Source organism: Trachurus japonicus, chromosome 13, assembly GCF_045865225.1.
Source record: "Trachurus japonicus isolate A0001 chromosome 13, Traja_1.0".
NCBI lineage: Eukaryota > Metazoa > Chordata > Actinopteri > Carangiformes > Carangidae > Trachurus > Trachurus japonicus.
Genome location: NC_140919.1, coordinates 7,079,431 through 7,107,207, shown reverse-complemented (window position 1 = coordinate 7,107,207; position 27,777 = coordinate 7,079,431). Strand labels below are relative to the sequence as shown.

Genomic DNA, 27,777 nt, shown 5'->3' with positions numbered 1-27,777 from the left:
GTGTTTTTTGTTTTTCATTTTGTTTTGTTACTTTGTCTTTTTTTCCTTTGTTTTTGTCTGATACTTTGCAAAGTACATTCTCTGAGATGATCTTGGCGGGAGTCAAACCATGTGCAGACATAGAGACATATTACTTGACAGCTCTTTTTTATGGTACTACCTAATAGATTACTAAGCCCCACAGGAACATCAATAACATTTGCCAGTTGGAATGTCCGTGGGCTGGGGAAACCCACCAAGTTAAATAAGGTTCTTTCTCATCTTGATAGCTTGGGAGTAAAAGTTGCCTACCTGCAGGAAACGCACCTAAACAAATCTGATCACATGAAGATACGCAGGCGCTGGGTAGGACAATCATATCATTCTCTCTTTAATAGCCGGTCAAGAGGCACAGCTATTTTGATCCATAAATCTCTGCAGTTCACCCCTTCAGACATCATTGCAGATCTTCAGGGCCGCTACAAAATTGTTACAGGTTGTATTGTTAACACTCCTGTGATACTAGCTAACCTATATGCACCCAATTGGGACAATGATAATTTTTTCTCTGATTTGCTATATAGTTTACCCAATCTAGACTCCCACTATTTAATTTTAGGTGGGGACTTCAACTGTTGCCTCAATCCAGTTTTGGACAGGTCTTCAGCTAACCCTTCCAATCGATCTAAATCTGCCCAAGTGATTAATTCTTTTCTTGAAGACTACGCTGTTTCAGATCTATGGCGAAGCATGAACCCCACCACTCGGTCTTACTCCTTTTTCTCCCAGGTACATCAGACATTTTCCCGTATCGACTATTTTTTAGTAGATAATCGTTTACTCTCTTCAGTCGAGGCCTGCTTATACAATGCCATAGTCATATCAGACCATTCCCCCCTCACAGCTACTTTTAGGTTTGCGCACAATACTCCTAGACCCCACTGGAGACTTCAGGAGGAATTTGTGCACTTTGTAGCTGACCAAATAGGATTTTTTGTTGAGATTAACTCTTCTCCGGACATCTCTTGTACAACTTTGTGGGAGTCACTAAAAGCGTACCTGAGAGGCCAGATAATTTCACATATATCTTATAATAAAAAGCAAGCTAATCAAAAATTATCAGACATAACTGCTCGAATTTTGCAATTAGAACTGGCATACTCAACCTCCCCCTCACCTGACTTATTGAAGGAGCTTCTGCTTGAGAGAAATAAATTTGACACTTTATCAACCAGTGAAGCAGAGAATATGCTCTGGAGATCCCGACATACACACTATGAATTTGGTGACAAAGCCAGTAAGATTCTTGCCCATCAACTTAGACAAGCGGCTGCCTCACAACTTATCACAAAGATTCAAACAGCTGATGGTTATACACATGACAATAAAATAATAAATGATATGTTCAGGGACTACTACAGTTCAATTTACTCCTCTGAGCATGACTCTTGTCCCACATTTGACGTTTTTTTTCAAAATTTGAACATGCCCACTATTAACGAAGAGTCTAAGAACATATTAGAAAATCCCATCACTGCTGAAGAACTGAACGTGGCTATTAAAACACTTCAGAGTGGAAAGAGTCCGGGGCCGGATGGGTTCCCATCCGAGTTTTTCAAGAAATTTTCCACCCACCTAATCCCTCACATGCTAAACATGTATAACGAGTCTCTTGATTTAGGTGTACTGCCCCAAACGCTAAGAGAAACATCTATATCCTTGATACTGAAAAAGAATAAGGACCCTAATCATTGTGAATCTTATCGCCCCATCTCATTACTGAATGTAGATGTCAAGATTTTAGCCAAGGTGTTAGCATTGAGATTGGAGAAATTCTTACCCCAGATAATTTCCCCTGACCAAACGGGATTTATAAAAAATAGATTTTCTTTTTTTAATATTAGGCGACTTTTAAACATTATTTATCATGATTCAGATCCTACCAGAGCTTATCATGTCCATGGATGCTGAAAAAGCCTTCGATAGGCTGGAGTGGGGGTATTTGTTTTATGCAATGGATAAATTTGGCTTTGGAAAACAATTTATTAATTGGATCAGACTTTTATACAGTATGCCAGTAGCCTCGGTTTGTACCAATGGGATGCACTCTGAGTACTTTGCAATTTCTCGTGGAACAAGGCAGGGCTGCCCTCTATCACCTCTACTTTTTGCATTGGCCATAGAGCCCTTAGCAATCGCAATAAGACAGGACACGACAATGATTGGCTTATTCAGGAAGGGAATAGAGCAAAGAATTTCACTTTATGCAGATGATATGATTCTGTATGTTTCACACCCGGACATATCTATGCCCAGGATCCTCTCCATCCTCGAGAGCTTTGGTAAAATCTCAGGGTATAAAATAAACCTTCAGAAAAGTGAGGTGTTCCCTATTAACTCCCTGGCCCGCTCTTACTCTTTCCACACATTTCCCTTTAAGGTTACTCTTGACCAGTTCACATACTTGGGGGTGCAAATTACAAACAGTATAGGCAGACTTTTCAAAGAGAATTTCAACCCACTAGTAACCAAGGTAGAGCAGAATTTTAAACGCTGGATGCCTCTACATCTGTCACTTGCTGGTAGAATAAATGCTATAAAGATGAATGTTTTGCCCAAATTTAGCTATCTTTTTCAATGTCTTCCAGTATATATTCCCATGTCTTTTTTTAAACGCCTGGTCACTCTTATATCCAGCTTCATCTGGAATAATAAGAGTCCACGATTGAGCAGAGCCTATTTACAACGTCCAAAGGTGTTAGGTGGTATGGCTCTGCCCAACTTTCAATTGTATTATTGGGCTGCTAATATTCAACCTATTCTTCATTGGCTATATGAGGATCCAGGTGCTGACGCCCCCTCATGGTGCACTCTTGAGGCTAGATCCTGTGCCCCGTCCTCATTGTCAGCATTAATCCACGCTCCTCTAGCCTCAGACACCGCCCTGTATACAAGAAATATCATAGTCAGAACAACACTTAGAATATGGAAGCAGGTCCGCCGGCACTACGGATGGCATAGTTTTTCACTGAGATCCCCTATCCATGCAAATCACATGTTTCCCCCCTCTCTTCAGGACAGTGTGTTTCTGCAGTGGCAAAACAGAGAGCTGCGCACACAGCAGGACCTCTTCATAGACGGCTCCTTTGCCTCCTTTCAACAATTGCGCACTAAATTTCTTATTCCGCATACACAGTTCTTTCGATACTTACAATTGCGTGATTTCATCCGCAAACAGCTGCCTCATTTCCCAGAACGTCCCCCGAGCTCTGATATAGACTCTCTTTTGGCACCTGTGCAGTCATTTAAAGGTATAATATCTAACCTATATAGTGCACTTTCGTCCCAAAAAAACGTATCCCTTGACACCATTAAACATAGATGGGAGCAGGATTTAGGTGAGACCATACTTAATGAAACTTGGGATGCAATATTAAAAAGAGTCCACACCTCCTCTATCTGTGCAAGGCATGGACTAATACAATGCAAAATATTACATCGAGCTCACTGGACCAAAGAGAAGTTATCAGAGAAATTCCCAGACATAGATCCAGCGTGCAACCGTTGTAAAATGACCCCATCCTCATACACGTTCTGGAGCTGCTTCAAGCTGACGACCTACTGGACTTTGGTGTTTAATACACTCTCTGAGGTCCTGGAGATGTCTATATCTCCCTGCCCCATCATAGCTCTCTTTGGAGTGCCGTCCAGTATTTACGGCCTAAATAACTCCCAGTGTGACTTTCTGGCTTTCTGTACCCTGCTCGCCCGTCGCTTAATCCTTCTGAAATGGAAAGATGCCATCCCTCCATCCCACACACTTTGGATCAGAAATATTTTATATTATATGAAATTGGAAAAAATAAAATACACGCTTAGAGGTTCAACTGGTAAATTCAATAAGATTTGGCAACCCTTTCTGAGATATGTGGAAGAGAAATCACAGCTGGATGAATCAAGTTAATTAGGACAACCACTGACTTCATTGTGTCCAGATGACAACCCGCTTAAATACTATCCTGTATGTACTGTACTTAATGTTTTTTGTTTTCTTGTTTTTCTGTAATATTCTTTCCTTTTCTTGTTAATATGTCCCTTATTATGACATGCCTAACATACATTGTCTTAGATTTACTCATCGGTTTTTTTTTTTTTCATTTTTTTTTTTTTTTTATCGTTATTATTACTATTTATTTATGTATTCATTTATTTTCACTTCATGGGGTGGGGACTCTGTTCTGAGTGTTCCTGTATGTATGTGTTTTATTGTGAAAAAACCTTAATAAACAAAGTTTAAAAAAAATAAATAAATAGATCATGCTGATGCAGCGTTCCAGACTTCATGTTGTTGCTGTTCTTATTAGTAACAAAATTAATAAATAAGTACAAGTACAAATACAGCCACATATTCATCAAAATGTAGGAAGTCCGTGTTGAAAACTTAAAGGACAGTTCCGGGCAAATTCAACTTGACATTTTAGGTCTAAAAGAAGGAATCTGAAGATTTTCAGTTTAATGTCTCCTGTTTTGCGGTAGTTGTGTCTGTCCCCGCATCGCCACGGCAGCGATGAATGGGAGCGGATTGAAGTTCCACTGCTTAGACTGTTTACATCCCTCAAAGCCGCAATTTTTTTCCACAGACAGCATCAGATGGCTACTCAAATGCACCGAGAAGTTTGTTTACTTCAAGCAAGTCAAGAGTTGATATTCCTGTGTTTATGACACAAACGGGAGCTTCCAACTGCACATGAACACACCGAGCGTCAACTTGAGTCTCGCGCAAGACTTTGAATTAGATCTAGTTTTACAAACATGTCGGCTTGCTTGAAGTAAATAAACTTCTGGGTGCATGTTTGAGTCGCCATCTGACGCTGTCTGTGGCTTTGAGGGATGGAAACAGCCTAAGCAGCAGAACTTCCATCCGCTCCCATTCATCGCTGCCGTGGCGATGCGGGGACAGACACAACTACCGCAAAACAGGAGACATTAAACTGAAACTGAACTTTTAGACCTTAAATGTTAGGAACATACAGCCCCAGTTGAATTTGCCCGGAATTGTCCTTTAATTCCACTTTTATATTGCGCAGCTGAGGTGAATGAAAAGCAAAGTGTAGCCTGACAGATACACTGTGTGATAGGACAGATGTTCATTAATCAGCTGTTTATACAGAAACAGTCAATTACAGACCTGTTCTAGTTAGAGCAGTACACATCCCAGACAGAAACCTGCTCCAGTGAGTAGACCTCCAGCAGGACTTCAGAGACCCAGTAGGCGCTCTTCACTGGGACCTGTCAGAGATCGGGGCTCGGGCCAGTGTTTCACAACCCTCCATCAGCCAAACCAAGGCATCAGTGCTGGCGCTTATGAAGTGTAATGGTAAATTTGAATATTCCTTTGTTTTAATCACTTGAGACGTCTCCACACCCTGCTTTCCCCCAAGGTATCAGATCTCTCTTTGTTTACTACCCATTTGTGTATTTTAATGTCTAAACCTTGTAATTGCATTCCAAGTTTCAGAGACACCCAACCTCTCACTTTGTCATGATATACTCAAACCCTTTTGTATTTTAAATTGCGTTGATTAGACCTCTTAATCACACTCCAGGATGTCGGTGCCGATACCTGTGAAAGACAAGAGTGTGAAAAGACATCCTGAGTAGGGGACTGACCCCACAGCAAACAAAAGATTTAAACACACCCAAAAGGGGTGGGCTTTTCCTCAGGTATAAATGTTCAGATTTCCTGAAGTTCAGGGTCTTTCTTCATTTTGAACCGCTCGCATGTTGACTGACCTTTCCTTGCAAGGAAATAAAAAGCTTGTCGGCCGACGAAGTCTCTATTTCATTATTCACCAACAGCAAACGGCTAAAATTTCCACGACAGAAGTCACTTTCGCGGCAGTAGGGCGACATTAATTTCCCAAACAATGATTCTTAGCATACTGTGATTAAAAGAGCATGTATCAAGATTGCTGGGTTTCCCATAATGTGATCAGTGCAACTGATTGTACACGTATGTGCATCTGAAGGCTCCATCCACCAATGTACACACTACTAATGGCGCACGCTGATATTTACACCAGGATCTACACAAGATCATTTACCATACGTTTGATAAATGAGGGCCAGTTGTGAGCAGCCAGCTGCACACCTCTACACCTGAACCCTGAGCACCATCTTAAAGGGATAGTTCAACCAAAATTGAAATTTCACTCATTATCTACTCCCCCTCATGTGGACTAAGGGCTGGGAGAAGTTTCAGAGTCCTCCGTGGCTTCTCTGAGTTACAGGGGGTCTCGGTGTAGCAGTGCATGTCCATATAACGGTTGCAAATGGATACCAACTGTCTTTGTAACAAAAAGACACACCAAAAAACATCAAAATACATCCATGCTGCTCGTATGTAATGTCCGTCTTGTATTGAAGCCCCAAAATGCGAAATTGTCCCGAAAAAAATGAAATAAGTCTATATTTCAAGCTTGTTTTGTAGTGGAAGCTTCTCGAAGCTCCTCTTCCCGGTTCGTCAAATTTGGACGAACTGGGAAGAGGACGGACCCTGGTTCGTCCAAATTTGACGAACCGGCAAGAGGAGCTTCCGCTACAAACATGCTTGAAATGTAGACTTATTTAATTTTTTTTATTTAACATTTCGGGGCTTCAATACAAGAGGGACATTACATATGAGCAGCATGGAGGTATTTGGATGTTTTTTGGTGTGTCTTTTTGTTATGAAGACAGTTGGTATCCATTTGCAACCGTTATATATGGACATGCACTGCTACGCCGAGACCCCCTGTAACTCAGAGAAGCCACGGAGGACTCTGAAACTTCTCCCAGCCCTTAGTCCACATGAGGGTGAGTAGATAATGAGTGAAATTTCAATTTTGGGTGAACTATCCCTTTAATGTGACGCACCTGCCTGGTGGAGGAGAAAAACTCACTGACATGACCATTTTTGAACATCATTTGAGAGAAAGACACACAATTGTGTGTGATTATTTTGAGAACTGATTAAACATTTTCAATACATTTTAAGCTAAAATAAGTTCCACTTTCTCAAATGTGAGACTCTGCTGTTTCTGATAATGATAATATTCTTTTTCTGGTGATAATATTTCCTTATCTTTGGTTTTGGTTTAGGTAGTATCAGAAAAAGTGTGGCAATGGATTGTGGGTGTGGGTTATGATATACAGTATACAGTATGATATATTTTCAAAGTTTGAATGTTGTGGATAAAGTTGACAAATGATTAAAACATTTCTGTTTGTGTGTGTGTGTGTGTGTGTGTGTCAGGGATGAAATCTATTGTCAGATCTGTAAGCAGCTGAGTCAGAACCCATCTAAGAGTTCTCACGCTCGTGGCTGGATTCTCATCTCTCTCTGTGTCGGCTGCTTTGCTCCGTCAGAGAAGTTCGTCAAGGTCAGGGCAACTATACTATACAGAAGAAAAAGCTCAAATATATGTTTTCAAATATTTTTTTGTTTGTTTTAAGTGTGTCTACATTTACAGACAGTAAAGTATAGTAGAGTGTGAACTTTTTTTGTGAGAAAGCTTTTTTTTTGTACTCACAGTATCTGAGGAACTTCATCAGCAGCGGGCCGCCAGGATACGCTCCCTACTGCGAAGAGAGACTGAGACGAACATTTGTTAATGGGACGAGAACACAGCCTCCATCCTGGCTGGAGCTTCAGGTACATAGCACTTAAAGGGATAATTCAACATTCTGGCAAATTGGCCCATTGCCATAATCCCTATAGTCATAGCAGTAGGTTCGTTACCTTTATTTGTTGGTGCAAGCTATTTTTAGAACGGCGGAGCAGAGCCGTGAGCTGCTCAGAGCTACGCTGCACATACACCACGCTATGAGATAATAACACAACGTTACCAGACAGAGTTGTTTTAGAGGGAAATTCATGCAAAACCGCTGATGTATTTTGCCTTCAGGGACCGTTTTTCATCAAGCAGTCACTGTATTTCCCTCTAAACAACTCTGTCTGGTAACGTTGTGTTATTATCTCATAGCATGGTGAATGTGCAGGTCACAACTTGTCCACCAGAGCGTTGTGGAGTTGTTGGATTGTGTATTTGATGAGTTTGATGAGGGAAACCAAGAAATCCTAGCTTAGGATAGCTCTGAGCAGCTCACGGCTCTGCTCCGCTGTTCTAAAAATAGCTTGCACCGACAATTAAAGGTAACGAACCTACTGCTATGACTATAGGGATTATGGCAATGGGCCAATTTGCCAAAATGTTCACTGAATGATGTTGTGTTGTATTTAAAAACAATGCGACACATCAGTTCACATCACTGGAACTTTACAGTTGGAACCAAAGTCAAAAGTCAGTTTGTGAAATCTCTATCCAGGCCACAAAGTCAAAGAAGCCGATCATGCTGCCAGTGACGTTTATGGACGGGACGACTAAAACGCTGCTGACCGACTCTGCAACCACGGCCAAAGAGCTCTGCAATGCCCTGTCTGACAAAGTCAACCTGCGAGACCGCTTTGGATTCTCACTCTACATTGCTCTGTTTGATAAGGTTGGCACACACACACACTGTTCAAAATGTTAATTCATTGGGTCCGGGCAGCTAAGCTGCCAGGACACTATTGTATTCCTAGGAATTCTTCTTCTTCTTCCAAGGAAGTCATACTTCCAATGGGCGAAAACTCACCAAACTTTACAGAAACATCCAAACCCATGCCAGATTTACTCAACTCCAAGGACATGTGCCCCCCCCATCCTAGGGGAGCCACAATAAGCGTTTAAATTGAAAAACTTTAAAAATTCCTACCAAACCAACGGTAGATGCTACAATTTTGAAACTTCACCACAATGTAGCCCAGATACTGCTGAAACTTTTGTCCACTTAAACTCATTACAAATTATGAAGTCCATCACTCTGTTTTTTTCAATAACTGTAAAACTTTTAAAATGTATCTTCTCCCACAATTTTTGCTCAATTGTCACCAAACTTGCTACAGAGCATCTTCAGACTGTCCTCCACAAAACTTGTTTCTCGGATTTTTGATTAATCAAAAATTGAGCCTACAGTGCATGAAAACGTTTGACTGTAAACACTACTGAAAACATATATCATCCAATTCCTGCTAAATACATGTTCAATCTTCCTGAAAAAAATTGAGAATATTTTGGAGTCATGGTTGATGAAGTTTGGAAAATATCAGAATGTTATCTCAAAAACTGAATTTTTGAGAACATTTTGAATTTTGCTCTCATGGGAACAACTGGAGTCAATGTAAGAGTGACATTTTTAAACATCAGATTTTCTCTTGAGAAGCAAAACGCTTATCGCTAAAAACAAATCACCAACATTTCCATGCTGTCAAGATAGAATTTATGTATTACCAGATGTTTGTTTAGATATTAGAATTTGTGACATTTTGACCATTTTTGAAATCTGCCTTGACAACAGCTGCCCGGACATTGACTCCCTGAGTCTATTTGAGAAGACACACAGCAGTTCTCAATTCCAGACAAGTAGCTCACTGAGTTAGGAGCTGGTTCTTGGTGTTATAGGTTGTGGGTTCAAGACCCAACCAGGGAGTTGACTAAAACACCAGATGGTCTTTGTGAAACAAATGTACAAAATCTTAGGGCGTATTCACACCAGGCTCGTTTGGTCCGCTTAAAACTAACTTTTCCTATGGTGCGGACTTTTTGGGGAGGTGTGAATACAAACCAGCAGACTCTGGTGCGGATCAAACAAGTAAACCGAGACCACCTCTGCAGCTGGGACTTGGTTCACTTGTTTGGTCCGCACCAGAGTCCGAAACGAACCCTGGTGCGATTCGCGTACGGTGTGAATGCAAACCGAACCTTTCCCGAACCAAATGCAAAATCCAAGTGCCTTTTTGGATTCAACAGGCTTCCGTTGTTGTCAGAAAATGTGGAAATGATCAACAATGAGCCGTGGGTCAACATGGAGCACAGATAGACACGCTGCCTCCTTGATATTTGGTCAGTGGAAAACATTTATCAGATGCTGGAGAGGACGCACCCGTCGCCGTTAAGGATGCACATTCTTAATATTTTTTTTTAACTGATAACATTAAGTCGTTATCCGATTAATAGGATAACCGTTAACAGAAATAAATGTGACTAGGCTTAAATGCCGATCGGCAACGCGACATCCTGAGAGAATGATTATGTTTTTTTGTTTTGTTTTTTGCTGTGCCGTCCTTTTTTTCTCTTTTTTTTGCGCACCATCCTTCAGACGCACATGCAGACGTCTGTGTGTTTGTTGTCTGACCATCCTTCACGAGGGCGGCTGCATAACGGCCGCATAGCCTCCAAGTGATAAATAAGCACAGGACAGGTGCAACTGGAAATACTACCAAATTGAAAAGGCAGCAAGAAACGCATTCATGACCTCTTTTCGTGGAAGATCCCGCTGATAATTTTTATCCAATGATTGAGCGACTGTGGGACACACGTGCTGTTGTTTACAAAGTTGATCCGCTTGTGAAAAAATGCAATGTGAATACAAACCACACCAAGTAAAAAAAAATTTAGTCCGCACCAAAGCAAGTGAACTATCAGACTTTCCTGGTGTGAATACGCCCTTAGAGTCACAGCAGATGTTTAACAAATATATATTAGAGTTTTACCTCTTTTTACAGTGGTTTCAAATCTGCCTGCACGACAGTGAATGACTTACTCAATTTGTGAAGCCACCGTAGCACTGCTACTTGTTAATTAGCTCAGTGCGATAGACAATGGTCTTTGGTTCCAGAGGTTGTGGGTTCAATTCGCAACTGGTGCAAAGTGAAAATTATAAGGTCATCTGTCCTGTCTTCCCGTTTGTTGCTCAGAATTAGCCTAAATTTGCCAAAAAATAGCCCAGACCCGACCCAAAGTTGTAACTTTTCCTCATTAAAATGAACAGATCCAAGTTGTATTTTCTTTAAAGTTTTAAGTTGTTTCCTTGCGGTATCCCAAATTTCTGCAATAATTTTCAAATCTAGAAAAATCTTTATTGTATTGCAGAGGTACTGGACTACAGTACATAGCCAGCAGACAACCTAACCATTCTTTTTTTCATTTTATTCTTATGTATCTGTCACTTGTTATTGATCAGGGTCTATGGGCACAAGCCAAGTGCAGTTTGCATCACAGTTTCTGCTGTGTTAATTCAGTCAGGTCGAGTTTCCATTATGCGTGCGGTGTGCCAACCGCCTTTGATCTGTCATCAGAGTCGATGGAACAGTAGATAGATATAAATGTATGTTCTGATTAGGATAGTTACATTGAATAGTGGTTATTGTGATTATTTATTGCATTTATGTGCCTGACGTTCAGGAAACCTTCCTGTGAGGTTTTGACCACTTGACCATCTGGCGCGAGCAGAGCAAGGCGAATATTTTACTCGTGCCCGGTGTGAACCCACTGTTATACATATTTTTCAACTTCAACCTATATAAACTTGAATGTTTGTTGGATTAGGGTTAGGGTTTTTCCATCCAAACGTACAGGTTGTTTATTAGGGAAAAGTAACCAAGCACTGTACTAGACAGGTGACAAGTATGTGTATACGGTGTTTGTTCTCTGAGTGATTATTATAATTATTATTATTTGGCATTTTAGCCTTTATTTCTACCTTAAAGGGATAGTAGCATTTTTTTAAAGTGGGGTTGTATGATCTACAAATAGCCCCTAAGTACTTTAATTGCAGTAGAAGACTCTCTGCACTCCTCCCGTTAGCAACGCCAGCCCATAGCCCTGCCCAGAGATTTACAACATACATTTTTGTGAACAGACCCATAGAAACGGCCTATTTTCACGGCCTAAAAGAGGTTTTACCTGAAAAAAAATACACTGTTCCATTGTTCGCTATAATATTATTTTTTCCAGCCCCTCAAAGTGCAGGAAAAACGCAGTTTTTATTTGGACCTAACCAACTGCTGATCGGCGGGCGCTAACCCTGGGCGGAGGGATACGTGAGTTGGTTAGCTCCGCTTACGTCGCAAAAAATTCGTAAACTGTTGAGAAAAGTAATAGCACCCCGATCCCGATCGAACCGCACATTTTGATATATAATTTGTCCTAGTAGCGAATCGAAAATCGTCCGGAAGATGAAAAATAATATTATGGAAGAAAAAATCCACACAATAACAGTAGTGCCCGGGCTTTGCCTGCTATTTCATAGCTGTAGGGATCAGTGCCCGGTGCGATGGCCCGTGGCCCTAATTAAGTATTTTGTTATAAATAAATAAATGGACTATATTATAATTTAAAAAGTCCACAATTTACATTAGGGCTGTACAAATATCTGAATATTTGACAGATAGTGTTGAAGGAAACTTAACACAATGGGCCCTAGTTTGCTGGCGCAGCGCAGGTGGCGCAAGGTAGCGCAGCCGGTCTAATGCAAGTTTCGACCAGCGCAGCCTAGCGCAAAGTCAGATTGGAAGATTGGCAGATCGCGCTGCGCTGAGATAGGCGTGGCCGCGCAGCAGGGGGAGGCGTCACAGATTCAGCTTGGTGCAGTGGAAGTTTTGTGCAAAAATGTCCCGCCGAGGTTGCGCTGAAAGCTCGCCACCTCCAACCAGGTCTAATCTCAGCGCAGGGCGAAGCGCAGCAGGTGCAGTGGAAGTTTGGCTGACTGACCTGCAGTGCACACACGTCACCAAGACCTCACAGGCAGATCTCCACAGTTCCAGACACATTTCAATGCAATAAATATCCACAATAACCACTATTTAATGCAACTAATGGAATCAACACGTGAATTTATATCTATATAGATTGTCCCGTCACATCTGACGTCAGATCAAAGCAGAGATCAAAGGCTGTCGGTGCGTAAAGGAAACTCCACCTGAATTAACACAGCAGGGACGAACTGGCACTGAAAAGCAGCTGTGGATGTCCCAAGCAGGACTGTGAGGGTGGATGACTGCATGTCGCTGCCATACCACTCTGCCCTTGTGATGATCCCCTTTATTTATTTATTTATTTATTTACTTATTAATTCATTAGAGCGTGCGACCGCATCACGCAGCCGTAATGAAAAACAAAACACAAATCATTATCTCTCTTAGTCCACCACAACAGCCTCGGTATCAGATAGTCAGTATATAGCCTACTACAGTATACTCAGCATCTCTATCACAGAAAAAAAAGAGACGGACAGAGAGAGAGAGAGAGGAGGACAGAGAGAGAGAGAGAGGGAGAGAGAGAGCGTCCTTTACGCTGATTTCATGGTGTTTGTTCATGTTGTGATTAGTGTAGCCTACACCTCTCATCTTGCTTAGGGTTTGAATAAATGTGAGTTTCTTTATTAGTTTATTAGTTGTTGTTTCTTACATTGGGCAGCCGTTCTCAGTGTATCAGATCAATCCTGGTTAAGTATATTAGTAAACTCATTATTGGTCACTCTGAGCTCGGACCTCCGGACCAAAACAGCTGTTTCCTCCTGGGAGAGGTTCGGCCTCTGGCGTCGCTGTTTCCTCCGTCCATGTCCAAGTATAAAATGACAAACTTGCAGCGCGCATCACCCGCCGCGCAGTTAAAGGTGAGGAGAGGAGCTCATTTGATTGGTGAAGATCTGACTCGGCTGTGTCAAACCCACTCCACGCCTTTCTCTCCTCCTCCTGTCTCCCTCCCGCCCTCTCTCCTCCCTCTTCACCGTTTGCGCCGGTGGGAGGGACGAGGGGAGGGGCTGCGCTGGTCTAAGTCTGACTGCGCGGCCCACCAATCTTGCGAAATGGACCTGGGCCACACCCCGTTGGCGTGGCGAAGCTGCGCTGATGTTAGACTTCACCTGGTCTACGAGACTAGGGCCCAATGAGAGATGTTTGTGGTGTCAGTAGTAGCAGTAAATGATTCCTCTTTTCCTGCAGGTGTCCTCTTTGGGAAGTGGGAACGACCATGTGATGGATGCCGTGTCCCAGTGTGAGCAGTATGCGAAGGAGCAGGGAGCCCAGGAGAGGAACGCTCCCTGGAGGCTGTTCTTCAGGAAGGAGATCTTCACACCGTGGCACTGCCCTGCTGATGACCTGGTGGCCACCAACCTCATCTACCAACAGACTGTCAGGGGGGTCAAGTTTGGAGAATACCGCTGTGACAGGGTGACTGCAGCTTTCTGTTTTCTTCTCCAGCTCAAATATCTTGGGAATCTAATACCCCTTTTCCACTGGCCAAAAAAACCATTTAAAGGGATAGTTCACACAAAATTCAAATTTCACTCATTATCTACTCACCCACATGTCAACTAAGAGCTGTGAGAATTTTCAGTGCAAATCACCGGCGGAACAATTTCTCATGTCGGGGCTTCAATACAAGAGGGACATTACAGACGAGCACTATGGAGGTAAATTCATGCAAAACCGCTGATGCGCGTTGCGTTCAGGGACAGTTTTTCAGCAAGCAGACTCTGTATTTACCCTGTATTTACCTCGAAAACGGCTCCGTTTCGTAACGTTCCGTTATTATCTCATAGCGTGGTGAATGTGCAGGTCACAACTTGTCCACGAAAGCGTTGTGGAGTTGTTGGATTGTGTATTTGATGAGTTTGATGAGGGAAACCAAGAAATTCCCTTAGCCTCCGTAGCATAGCTCTGAGCAGCCTGCCGCTCCGCTTCGCCGTTCTAAAAATAGCTTGCACCGACAATTAAAGGTAACTGCTATGACTATAGGGATTATGGCAATGGGCCAATTTGCCAAAATGTTGAACTATCCCTTTAAAAAGACTTTTAACACAGGAGGCAGACCATGTAGACTTAAAGGGGAACTCTGGTTTTTTGACAGCTGGACCTTCTTTCTAGGTGTAATTATGCTCATATACTCACACAGACACTTGTAGTGCAGCTTGGAGTCCTTCGGACATTATTTAGATCCAACCGATCATGACCGCAGCGCACGAGGGCCACGGCAATGCAGCCTCTACATAGGACATTATCTGCTGCCAAACTCCCTCATTTCACCTACATTTTGTCATGAATGGCCAGTGTTATCATCATGAAAGGAGGATGCGGAGGCAGAGAGCCAAACAAGCTGACCCAAGAACAAGAAACCGCTGCACGTCCATGAAGAGCTGCAAACTGGCGGTGCTCTTGTGGACACTGCTCACCGATGGCAACAGAAGAGGAATGTATTTGCTGCTTAGAGTGGGACTTGAGGCCAGGGGATACACGTATTGATGTCTCCATAAATATACGTATGTCTGACTACTCTGAGGCTTCGTGGGAATAAAGTCCTCTGGAGCGAAGTGAGCACTGCAGACCCGATGACTCGCCCGCCTCAATTCTTCCACTTCAATATTCGTATCCATTTTGAGCGCAACAAGCCAGAGCTTTAGTAACTCCGGGTAGTCCAAAGGAAGCCTGTGGAAGCTGAACTTTGACAAACTAGTCATTTTGTTTGGACAAAGTGGAAATACACAGTGGAGAACCATGTTTGTAGTGCAACCGACTCAGCCGAGCGTAAAACAGCATGGACAATCAGCGGAGTTTTTGCGGCGCATGTCTATGACGTCATCCCTGGGTGACGAGTCAAGGTAGCTGAGCTCATAGCTGACATGATGATAACACTGGCCATTCATGACTAAATGTAGTATTTATTGTATTTAACAAAAGGGGGTGCTGCCCAACATCATTTTAGGAAAAGTCACAGACTGGTGGACTTCAATGTTTTAGAATGTTTCAAAGTAGCCTAATAACTGGTAGTGGAAAACCTGCTTTAAATTATTTGTGACATAATCTAAAATTATTCTTCTTTCTGCTCTGTTTCATTTAGATTTGGGAGTTTTTTGTTTTTATTGTAGCCTTTCAATGCAAGATGATGTTTCTGACTGATATTGCTGTGTTACCGCGTATCTCGCTTTCAGAGAAATTCCGCTTCTTTCTCCGCTCTCCGTCCGTTCTGTTGTCTTCACCGTCTTCCACTGACGTCATTCCACACGTTTCCAGAGTGCACATGGCTACTTAATATGCACGTGCTGACACGTGTTCACATCGGCACTTTTCTTGGGTCCGGTGTGATTTATCAATGGAAATTGCAGGCAGTTGTGCGTACGCACAGTTTGATAGATCTGAAAAGGGTGTAGGCCTAAATATTTTGGGTGTACGCCATTTTTGGCTTTTCGTCGTACGTCAAGATTTAGTAGCACTTTTACACCCTGTTTGATAAATGAGGCCCCAGGTGTCAAAAAACCGGAGTTCCCCTTTAAAACATACAACCTCCATTGATAAAATCCACTTGGCCGATGACATGTAGGAGAAAACATGCAAAACAAAATGCATCATCATATTTTCACATGACCCACCTTAGCAGTATGTGTCTGTGTGTTTCCCCAGGATGACCTGTCAGAGCTGGCCTCTCAGCAGTACTACGTTGACTACGGTTCAGAGATCCTTCTGGAGCGTCTGCTGAGCCTCATTCCCTCCTACATCCCTGACAGAGAGATCAGCACTTCCTGGACGGTGGAGAAATGGGCTCATTTCATCATGGCTGCCCACAAAAAGGTGCCTGTCTCTTGAACAAATTGTATCAATGTCTTTGTATTTAATTCATCATTCAAAAAGGCATCAGTGCAGTACTACAGTAAACTCTTGGAAATAAAATATATCATCATCATACATGTGAAGTTTCAAGCAAATCGGACAATGCATGAAGGATTTTTAATAAGTTGATGTTTCACTGTGGAGATACATAGACTTGATCGTCAATGAATGAATTGCATTTTTCTACTGACTGAAGCTTATAACAAATATTTATTTATGTAAAATAATCAAATGAATGTAGAATAAACATAAAGAAAGTATATTTAAATTCAAAGACCATTTTCTTTAAACTTTAAATAAAGTTTCTCTCCTGTGAAGAACAAATTTGGCACAAAAAAAGGCACCTTACTTATATCCTCCAACAGAAATAATAACAAAACCCAGGCGACATGTGTTGAAGTGCAGGTTGAACATCAAGACCACTTTTTTTTTTTCTCCATGCCACGCTAGCGTGACGGAACACTTTACGGAGCTGTGCGCCACGGACTAGCACGAAAAAACAAGCACGTTGCACCAAACTTCCCTCTGTAAATGAATATAGGCCGATGGGCTCATTGTAAAACATTTATTTATTGATGTAACTGAGGTTTGTGTACATAGATGGATAGACTTTATTGTGGTCATTGTGCAAGCACAACAAAATTGGTTGCAATCCCAGGTTCAAAAGTATGAATACGGCAGCAATAGACAATAAATTAAACTCAAAAAAAAAAAAGTATCCCACACACATACATATTGCACATTTTTCTTACACACAGAGCCCCGAGGCAGTGCTGCTCCTCTGTCCAGTTCACACATGAAGCTTCACTTTCCATTCAAACAAATGGTAACACTTTACTTGAATAGGTATTCATAAGATTGACATAACACTGTCATAACCATGACATAACAGCTGTCATAAACAGCAATGAATACTTATGACAGCTGTCGTTAAGTATCATTCGGTAAGTTATGTCACTTTTAATGCAAAGTTGACATTGTTTGAGATGTTTTTGTTCTGACAACTTGACATAAAAACTGTAATAGCAGACCTAATTGCCAAACTTTAAAAATTATGTCAAGTTCTCATAACAAGGACATCTCAAATAATGTCAACTTTGCATCAAAAGTGACATAACTTACCGAATGACACTTAACGACAGCTGTCATAAGTATTCATTGATGTTTATGACAGCTGTTATGTCATGGTTATGACAGTTTTATGTCAATCTTATGAATACCTATTCAAGTAAAGTGTTACCTATTATGTAATGTTGGGTAGTCTAAATCCACTTGTTCTTTGTGTCTCTATTGGTCCATTCAGGGCATCTACACCCAGAAAAGATTTGAACCTCAGAAGGTGAAGGAGGAAGTGGTTGATTTTGCTCGTCACAAGTGGCCTCTACTCTTCTCTCGTTTCTACGAAGCTTTCAAATTCTCAGGTAAATGCCCACAATCTTTTCTACCTTAACACAATATCCAGTCATCCAGAACACCTCTAGAGGTGAGAAGATCAATCTGAACTTCACCTTGGTGAAAGAAGCTTACATCATTCAATAAACTGAATTGAACTAGTCCCATTTAATCACAGTCTTCAGTTTCCTTTCTATTAGATCATGTTGTTTCTTCATAAGAATACACTGATCTATTCATGGGTTGCAGTGACGTCACGTCGAATCTGACAGGTCTCCTCATATGACAGCATGCAAACCGCAGGATGGAAATGACAGGGTTTCATACATCCTGTCTGGGTTTATATCTCTATAACAACAGACTAACTCTATATTATCACACTTATTACACAGTTTATGAATGAATGAATTAATTTGAGACGTAATGTTGATCAAAGTCCTTAGTCCGGTCACTTCTCCGCTGTTTGCTCCTCACCCTCCTCTCGGTCGACTCGTGTGTAGTTGTTTTCAATGGGCTTTTGATAATCAATCAGTAGATTGATGAATTATCATGTAAATGTTACGATGTGCGCATTTATGTAGTCCTGTCTGTCATTAGAGATTACGATACGAGACACGTTTGTGTCACGGACTCGCGGTGGCACAGACACTGCTGGTCACAGCTGTGACACTGCGCTGACCCGTCCGCTCTGTCCGCTCTGATCGCAGGTTTGATTTCCAGCAGCGGTGAGGGAGGCAGAGAGCCTCCACTCTCCCTCTAACAAGCTACAAGTCATTTTTCTAACATCACAATTAGTCTGAAGCTGGTAAAAATGAAACACAAGGTAAAAATCCTTGATAGTGCTTCTGCCCTGCTCCGCTGATCAGAGCGGCGTCCCTAGCAACGGCCCGTTTTACTTAGCAACGGTCTGTTATACAGAAATAAAAGACTGAATGCAGAATCAGTGAGTAATTAATAAGAAAGTAATCAAAATGCAGAATTCAATATATCCATGTTATTAAAAAAAAAAGTGAATCCCCTCTTTTTGTGAGACTTGTCACAGCCCATGCGGCCACTGATAGACTGCCTGCTGTCAACTATTTATTCCGCCTATAACTTTACGTCTTTTGGGATGGAATAAAACTGCAGTCCGGGGTTTTTTTGGCGACTGCTATCACAGTCAACAGCACAATATAATCCTGGCATCTTTCAAATAACGTCAATTTTCGGTCTCTTGCTGATTTCCTCCTACTACTCCACTTGTTCTGGTAACGTGACATGCTGTGATCTGTGCCCAGATTGCCCTGATTCGGACACAAATATGGCGGCGCAGAAACACAGTGACGTCATGTGAATCTAATGAATATTTGCTGTTATTAACAATCTGCCTTGTAAAATACAGGATTGCAGGGTTGCCAACTTTTGGGCCTGGGCTGGAGTGAGATTCTGTTGGCGGGGGGGGGGGGGGGGGGGGGGGGCTGTCTATAATAATAATAGTTATGTTTATTGTAGTTTTTCTCTCTGTCTCTGTCTCTGTCTCTCTCTCTCTCTCTCTTTCTCTCTCTCTCACACACACACACACACACACACATACCTGCAAACTGAGTAGGCTAGAGGTGTAATAGGCGACAAAATACGTATATCCCTCTAGGGGGGTCTGGGGGCACCCCCCCAGGAAAAAAATGTGATTTTAACATGTATTTGAAGCATTCTGTTGTACTCTGAGAAGAAAATAAAGGGAAAACACAACATTTGCTTCAGATAACAGGGAAAAAAGCAGATCTGTGGTTCCTATCATTGTATGGCTGGAGTGTATGAAACTGGTCTAGTGGGGAGCTCTGGCTTTTGGCCTGGACCAGCCTATTGAGCCTATTAATATATGAAAGGACAGAACAGACATGTCCTGTTCAGTCTTCTATTACAGCCTGATGATACAAGTCAGGTCCTCTTCTGTAATAAACATTCTACATACCCATTCTGAGTTTGCAGGTATGGCCCACGTGCATGCATGCGCAGTTGCGCACACACGTACACACACACACACACCTGTTGCTGCGCTGTCTCTCTCTCCTCTGCTCTCTGGACTGAGCTGCCTGGCTGTACTTTTGTGCTACCCAGTCTGCATCTTGATTTTATAGTTTTCAATAGTGTTGCACCGATACCATTTTTTGGCCCCCGATACCAATTCCAATTCCCGGCTGTGCAGTATCTGCCGATACCGATACCGTTCCGATACAACACAGTTTGGAAAAAAAATATATAAGAGCTTTTTTTCTTCTAATACTATAATCCAGTAGAACTTTTTTATTGCCTAGCCTACCTGGTAAAAATGTTTAAGTAACACGTTATTTAACCTTTAAATAATGTTGAGGGTCCAATGTAACCCATTTTTACATTTAGGAACAGTAAACACACCCCAAACATTTTTCCTCTGACTTGACCAACACAATAGATTTGATACATGAAATGGTCTTTCCTGCCACTACACTAATGATTACTGTATATACATAAATCACAGTAGCATAAACTGATTGGTTGAACGCAGCCTGATGTAAACATTAATAAACTCAGTAACCAATCACACAGGCAACTCCATGCTGTCCATGTGTGATGTTCAGGGACAGGTCTGAAGACAGAGCTCTGAGGGTGAAGTCCTATAGCCTAATAATGAGATGAGATGAGAGACACCCGTGACAGTGACAGGTCTACTCTGTAGCTTCGTCTTGACCACATGTCAGCTGATCAGCTGCAGCAGAGGAAACTCCGCTGCTCTCAGCTGCACCGCAACGAGCGCTTTTTTTTTTTAAATTAAGCTCCGGTAGCGACCGCGCCGACATAACGTAGCGGGATCTCTATTTACATGTGTGCGCACCGCACACAGAGAGAGGAGGTGAAAAGAGACAACACTGTTACCTGCTGTATAGGCTACTGGCCACAGACCAGTGTGTAACGAGTCAAAAAGCCGCCGCCACTGCAGCCTGAACGCAGCTCAAATCGACCGGTGTCTGAGCACGGAGAACAAGCTTTGATAAACACACCGGACCCGCGTCGGTTTGGCAGCTCAGTTACGGCGGCTTTTTGACTCGTTACACACTGGTCTCTGTGTGTTAGCGATGGTACAGGCTGACGCCAGTATACAGCAGGTAACAGTGTTGTTGTCTCTTCTCACCTCCTCTCTCCCCTGTGTGCTCAGTGCGCTGCTCAGTGCGGTGCGCACACATTTAAATAGAGATCCCGCTACTTTATGTCGGCTTTGCTTGTTTACATTTCACAAAAAACTCCTTGAAAAGGATTAACTGCAATTAATTGAATTGTTTACATCCTTACTTGGCTTGGCATGCACTGAACACGTGTGATCACACAGCAGTGAGTGTCGGGCGAGAGAAGACACAAGGCGCAGCGTTCATATCAGTAAATGGCATCGGTGCGTCATTTGTTTTACTCGTCGATACCGATGCCAGCATTTTAGTGCGGTATCGGGCCCCCTACCGATACTAGTATCGGTATCGGCGCAACACTAGTTTTCAACGGACTGGCCCAACCAGCCCGACCGCAGGCGTCAGTTCGAGCCGCGTTCAGTCCGAAAACTTAACTCGGTCAGGTCAGGTTGTGCCTCGGGCTTCGCTCTCTCCCTCTTTTTTTTGGCCATCGGATTCGGACCAAGTCGGGTCCAGGCTTCAGCACCGTGCCGCTGTTGGTGGGGGAGGCGGGGGGGGGTCGCGGATCGACAACTCCCCGTCTTACTGTGCTGTGATCACAGGCTTGAGCAGCCGTCCAATCGACACGCGGATAAGCATTGCGCACACCCAATCAGAGAGCCTATTGAAGAGTGCCAAAGCTTGCTTTAAATTTTTTTTTTTTTTTTTTTGCGAAATCGCTTGATTTTGGCGTGAGAATTGTTTGAGTGGCGTGAGAGCGTGAGACAGGACCTAAAAGCGTGTGACACACGCCAGATGCGTGAGAGTTGGCAACCCTGAGGATTGGTAATTATGTTGTATCAATAATCAAGCCCTTGTGTTTTTTTCTGTGACAGTGAATTATTGTGTCACTCTGCCTTCCAGGTCCCAGTTTGCCTAAGAACGACCTGATAGTCGCCGTCAACTGGACTGGAGTTTATTTTGTAGATGAACAGGAGCAAGTCCTGTTGGAGCTCTCCTTCCCAGAGATATCTGCAGTTTCCAGCAGCAGGTGAAGCAAGCTGAGATCTGGAGCCACTGAGTTGAGAGTTTGAAGCTGGAGATCACTGTTTGTTTCTCAATTGTTTGATGCACAACATATGCACACCCCTTCTAATGCGCAACATGGGTCTAAAATGACCCGCATTAATTTTCCATGTGAATTCATGCTGGGTGAGTGTTTCTTTGCAGTATCTTTTAAAATCAATATATTTTATGATTGAATCTTCCAAGTATCTTGTTTTTAATTAGTACAGGGTGTCATTTCCATTTTTACTTTATTATTTTACGAACAAACAGACAAAAAGTCTCAGAGAGTGGACCAGTTAGCTAGCTAGCTATTGACATTTCTACATTCTACTGTATTAGAACATGTCACCAGCTAGCTAGCTAGGTAGCTGTTGACATGTTCTAGCTGGTGTCTACATTATTCTATTGTTGTCACCAGCTAGAACATGTCATCATGTTAACAGTTAGCTAGCTCATCATGTTAACAGTTAGCTAGCTTCCCACACAGCAGGAGACTCCGACGCGGATCCGCATTCAAGTCACCAAACCCGCGTGACTGTCACATTCGTTTGGCCGCCGCCTAGAGGATCAGCCCCGCCTCCAGGCAGAGCCGTTATTCTACCGTCAAACAGCGGATCCCGAACGGACCCGTGTCGGACGTGTGGACACGGACGCGCCTTTACTGTAACGGTCGAACACAGTAGTCCACACCGAGCCGAGACTAGAGGAGTCATCTTTCTTTGCTGGGACACGGTTGTGCTGAAGCCTCTAGTAAGTTTATTGATTTATTGATGTATTGCGACATTCACAGTAAACATTGGCCTTTGTGTTTTTAATCGTCATGTATATTAATGCTTGTAATGACGTTGTTTGATATTAGCACTGTTAGAACTTTTGTAGTTTTGTGCAACAGGCTAGGTTAGCTTCTAGCTGAGATGTGATGATGCACGTCTGTAGCTATTTTGTTTTAAAATGGGATAGCAATTTCGGGAGAATATGTTGTGGTTGTGTGACTAAAAAAACACACATTGTTATTTGGTAACGTTATGGTTATCTGTTTTAATGTATCGCAGCTGTTATGCTGTGTAACGTTAGCCTATGCTAGCGGTAACTTATGTAACTTAGCTGCTATTTCTCCGACCTCGACCTCCCATTTCCTCGATTTAAGTAGGCTATCCCCGGTGTTCCGACTCCCAGTAATTACGAGTCGCCCTCTTCATACACATTACGGTGTTTTTTTTTTTTAAATAATTATTTTCTTTTCTTTAAAACGAACTAGCCGTTAGCGGCTAGTTAGCCGGCTAGTTAGCCGCTAACGGCTAGTTAGCCGCTCGGCTTTTATTTAAAAAATAAAAAACACCGTAATGTTTATGAAGAGGGCAACCAACTCCAACGTTACGGAGTTTAGAATGACTTTTTTAAGCCTCTCTTTGCTCCTCATGTCGTAATTCTCCGTGACTTTTCGCTAGCCGAGCGGCTAACGGCGCTGTTGTACTGTATATCAGCACGGGTGTGATTCGGTCGTAGGCACGAGGCCGCACACCCGTGCTGATATACAGTACAACAGCACTCCCTCTGCCTTTATTCATCCCACGAAGGGGAAATTCACAAGTTACAGCAGCAGTACAAACACACTCACACATGCCATGCACACTGGCAATATTAATGTTTAAGCTTGTCAGTGCTTTATGATGATTAATATATGCTGAGAAACAAGATAAAATTGTAAATCAAGCAGGAAAGACCAATAATTTGTGTTTAATGAATCAAATATAATCAGATATTGTTTTGGTCATAAATAGGCTATGTTTAATTCGCTGGGGAGGAGGGGCGGGCACACAGCTTTTCTTTTTTTTTTAAACTTTTTTTTTTTAAATAGTGAGGGCTGTCATTTTTGCTAAGCTTAAGTCAACTAAAGTTAGCTATTTTGTGTCTTCTATGTCCTGCCTTGAGTTTATGTTGTCTACACACCCACATACTTGACTTTTTTTCAACATTTTTTCTATTTTTACTGTGCAGATAATCCTCCAGCTAGGCCAATATTTGACATGTCTCTGGGTGCTGCTGTGTAGTGGTGAGTATTAGCCTACTATTCAATTGCTTTTGTTGGTTTTCGGGATGCACATTTTGAATTTTTTTTCTGACTGATGATAACCAACGCTTGTTAACCGATATGATTACAATGCTCTCGGGGGCGATCACTTTTTCTCTTTTGCGCAGCTCTGTTGTAACAGGTGATGCAGATCGATGTCCCTGTAGGCTACATTTGTTGTCTGGCCTTCTTTTATGATATTATTCCTTTTTTAATATTGTGAGTAAAGATAATTACTGCAAGTCCTATTGCCTTTAAGATTCTAATGTTCATTTTTTTTGTTGAAACTATTTTGGAGAGATATGTCTAATAATCAGTCTTCATTACAACACAAAATAATATGGCACCACAAACTAAACCAATTTCCATTTGTCTTTCTTTCTCTAGTGAATGTGGCAGTGTAAAGGGTGTTCAGTTGCTGTGCAATATTTGACATGTCTCAGGGTGCTGTGTCAAAGGCTCTGCAGTAGTGGTGAGTATTACTAAATCAGTTGTTGTTTTCTGAGTTTATTGTTTTTTTTTCATTTATGTATATTATTTTTAAACAATTACTCAGTAATGAAAAAGAAATAGGGGGCATCATTGCACCAATGGATGAAGTAAATATATTCTCTGGGTTGGGGGTGTAACAACTGATTGTCTTCAAGACAAAAATGCCTTTTACCAGGACAAATGAGAATTTTCACAGACATGAACTCAAACAACACAACTTCTCCTCTGCTTTTCTGCCGTAGGATGATGACGTGGATCTGGGAAGAGAATGCGTCCTAAAGACCCTCTGCGTTTACCTGAATGAGGACCCGGAGAATCTATTGAGAGTATGTGGTAAGTATTACTTAGGTTTAGTATGTTGAGATGTTATCTTTCGTATTTTATATAAACTTTAAAACATCTACTCATTGTAATTACTTTACAGTCAGCTAAGTTGTAGGATAATATGGTAGTGCTCTTAATATCAAAGTGTGTGTTTATTTTTCATTAAAGGGATAGTTCGGGTCTTTTGATATCTATCTATACCCTTGTTTTAGCACAGAGCTAAAGGGAGAGCTTTATGAACCTGATGTGATGCTGAACCTCATCAGATGGAGTTCCATAGACTGTAGGAAAGAGGTTAGAGCAGAGAAGAGTGATCGTTGCAGCGCAGTCCATGGTGGAAGATCAGACCAACAAATATACAGACAGCGTGCATCACCTCCAAGGATGGTGCTGCTGGAAAAAAAAAAGAACAGCACTCCTCTGCAGCCAGCTGACGTGTAGCTCACCTGCAGCTGTCAGAGGATCCTCGCTCTTTCTTTAGCCTGGCGTTTGGATGCACTTTGTTCAACATGTGAAGATCTAACCACCATCTGACCACCGGTCAGCTGAGCCAGCTAACAGAGTGGACGTGGCTGGTGTGTAGGCTCGCTATTTTATAACGGCAAGAAAAAATAATCGTCCTGATAGTGTGTACATTTGTCCGACTGATCTTCCATCACAGACTGCGCTGCATTACTGATCATCACCCGGTCACCCTGTCTGTCACAGCTGCAGCTGTGGTCTAACTTCAGCTTGTTGCTTCCCTGTCCCTCCTCTCTGTGTCTGCCCGTTCTAACTCCATCTGACGAGGTTCAGCATCACATCAGGTTCATAAAGGTCTCCCCTTGGCTCTGTGCTAAAACAAGGGATGGCTTCATCACTTGTGTCATAATCAGATTACGTGAACTATCCGAGCAATAAACTCCATGAAACAGCTGATGGAAATGCGCACAGCCGTCTAGAGGCGGCAGCGCGCAGTGATACGGAGGGAGAGAAAATAGCAGCAAGCGATTGTGAGGTCAGACTTTTTTGTGGACAACGGTTTTGTGATGCAAATGTATCACTCTTTTGAACGCATATTGTTTTGAGAAGTAAAACGCTTTATTTTCGTGACCCCAGCCAACTAACCGGACTACATTCGTCAGCACCGCAAACTCTCAAAGTGTGAGAGAGAGAATTAAACATAGCCTATTTATTATCAGTTACTATGACCAAAACAATATTTGATTCGTTAAACATAAATTGGTCTTCCCTGTAGGATTTGTTTTATTTACAATCTTATTTCTCAGCATATAGGCCTATTAATTATCATGACAACATAAAGCACTGACGAATAAGCCTAAACATTGATACAGGACTCTGTAACACAACTCATCACACATTCATGCTCTCCCTGTGTGATCATCTAGGAAGCAGACAGTCTGAGGTTGAAGTTTAGGTGACACTGTGACAGGTCTCTGTACGTCTTGACCACATGTCAGCTGTTCAGCTGTAGTAGAGGAGAACTCAGCTGTTTTTAGCTCCACCGCACGTAGCGTTTTTTTTTTTTTTTTTTTAGGAGCTCCGGTATATTGTGGCTTTATGCGGTAGCCTGGCTCTCGCCAGACCCTTGTAGTTCCGCAAAGCTACGCCAGAGGCGCTACGCTCAGCTTCACACAAGGGTCTGGACTCGAGGCCAATGCAAACTTCTTCCCCGGAGCAAAAAATAATGAACCAATCAGGATCGCCGGGCGGGACTTTCTGAGGTGTGACGTAGCGCTGAAGCGAATGTTTGAGTCAAACAACAATGGCGGCTCGCAGTGAGTGGCTGAAGTAGCACGTCATTCAAGATAACGGACAAGTGGTTTATCCAATCACATACAAGATTTTTTTACAAGGCCCCGCCTTCTGAAATGAATCGCCTATGGAGCAGTCCCAGACCCTTGTGTGGAGCTCAGCGTAGCTTTGCGGAACTACAAGGGTCTGGCGAGAGTCAGGCTATTTATGCGGGAGGACACGCGATAAACTACAGCTGATCCAATGTATTTATCTGAGCTTGGTCACCGTGAGAGGCGCTTTGAGCTGCGTTCATATTAAGTTACACCTGACGCAGGACAGGGCATTTTGACAGGTCTGCGCTCACATCAGCTGTGTTTATTTACCCTCACCCTGTCACATAAGCGATCAGCTGTTTTTTTTGTTTTTTTTAACGTTTGATGTCTTTTTTTCTTTTTGCTCGAAATTAAACATGGTATGACCTTGACTCCCTATATATCTGTCTGTTTGATTACAGGTGCTGTAAGAAAAAATACAGTGACAGGTCAGCCACAGATGACGAGGTGACCAAACACGCCATCCACCTTGTGGCAGATTGTGCAGCGAGGAGACGTGTCCCGCCTCCATCCACGCGAGAACCCCAGTAGCATGTACTTTAAAAGAATAAACAATATTTGTATTGAACTTCTTGTCGTTCACCAGTTATTCATTTTCTGATATAGCTTCACATTTCATTGAAGTTGTAGCCTCATTTTGTACAGTTAATTGATGTCTTGACTTCAACCTTTTCTGTATATTGACAATAGTGTTGGGTTAAAAATGCAAGGCAATGCAGATTTAAGCTTGGTGTAGAAGTCTAGGCTAGGCATAGTTATAGTTTTAGTTTAAGCTATTTTATGGAGATTTTGAAAATGATGAACGGGTCCAAAACGGACCCGGGCCAGAGGTTTTTTTTGCGTCCGTTTCGGGTCCGCGGCGGATTTGCGTGTCCCGAACGGACCCGGGCCAGAGGTATTTTATAAGTCCGTTGCGGGTCCCAAACGGATCCGGGCCAGAAGGTTATTATGAGTCTGTTG

The 27,777-nt window shown here is 42.4% G+C and overlaps 1 protein-coding gene and 1 long non-coding RNA gene across 2 annotated transcripts in view; both read left to right on the top strand.

Moving 5' to 3' along the window:
* Window positions 1–27,777, top strand: part of myo7aa (myosin VIIAa) — a 210,465-nt gene that overhangs the window by 162,745 nt on the left and 19,943 nt on the right. Inside the window, exons 28-34 of the mRNA XM_085794753.1 lie at window positions 7,274–7,400; window positions 7,553–7,672; window positions 8,347–8,520; window positions 13,844–14,071; window positions 16,298–16,465; window positions 17,808–17,925; window positions 21,937–22,063. Coding sequence (XP_085650879.1) covers window positions 7,274–7,400; window positions 7,553–7,672; window positions 8,347–8,520; window positions 13,844–14,071; window positions 16,298–16,465; window positions 17,808–17,925; window positions 21,937–22,063 — 1,062 coding nt within the window. The remainder of the gene's footprint in view (window positions 1–7,273; window positions 7,401–7,552; window positions 7,673–8,346; window positions 8,521–13,843; window positions 14,072–16,297; window positions 16,466–17,807; window positions 17,926–21,936; window positions 22,064–27,777) is intronic.
* Window positions 22,598–27,283, top strand: LOC146975353 (uncharacterized). The gene is made up of 5 exons (XR_015037436.1): window positions 22,598–22,830; window positions 24,079–24,133; window positions 24,539–24,623; window positions 24,886–24,976; window positions 27,219–27,283. It is a non-coding gene; the product is annotated as an uncharacterized LOC146975353 (long non-coding RNA).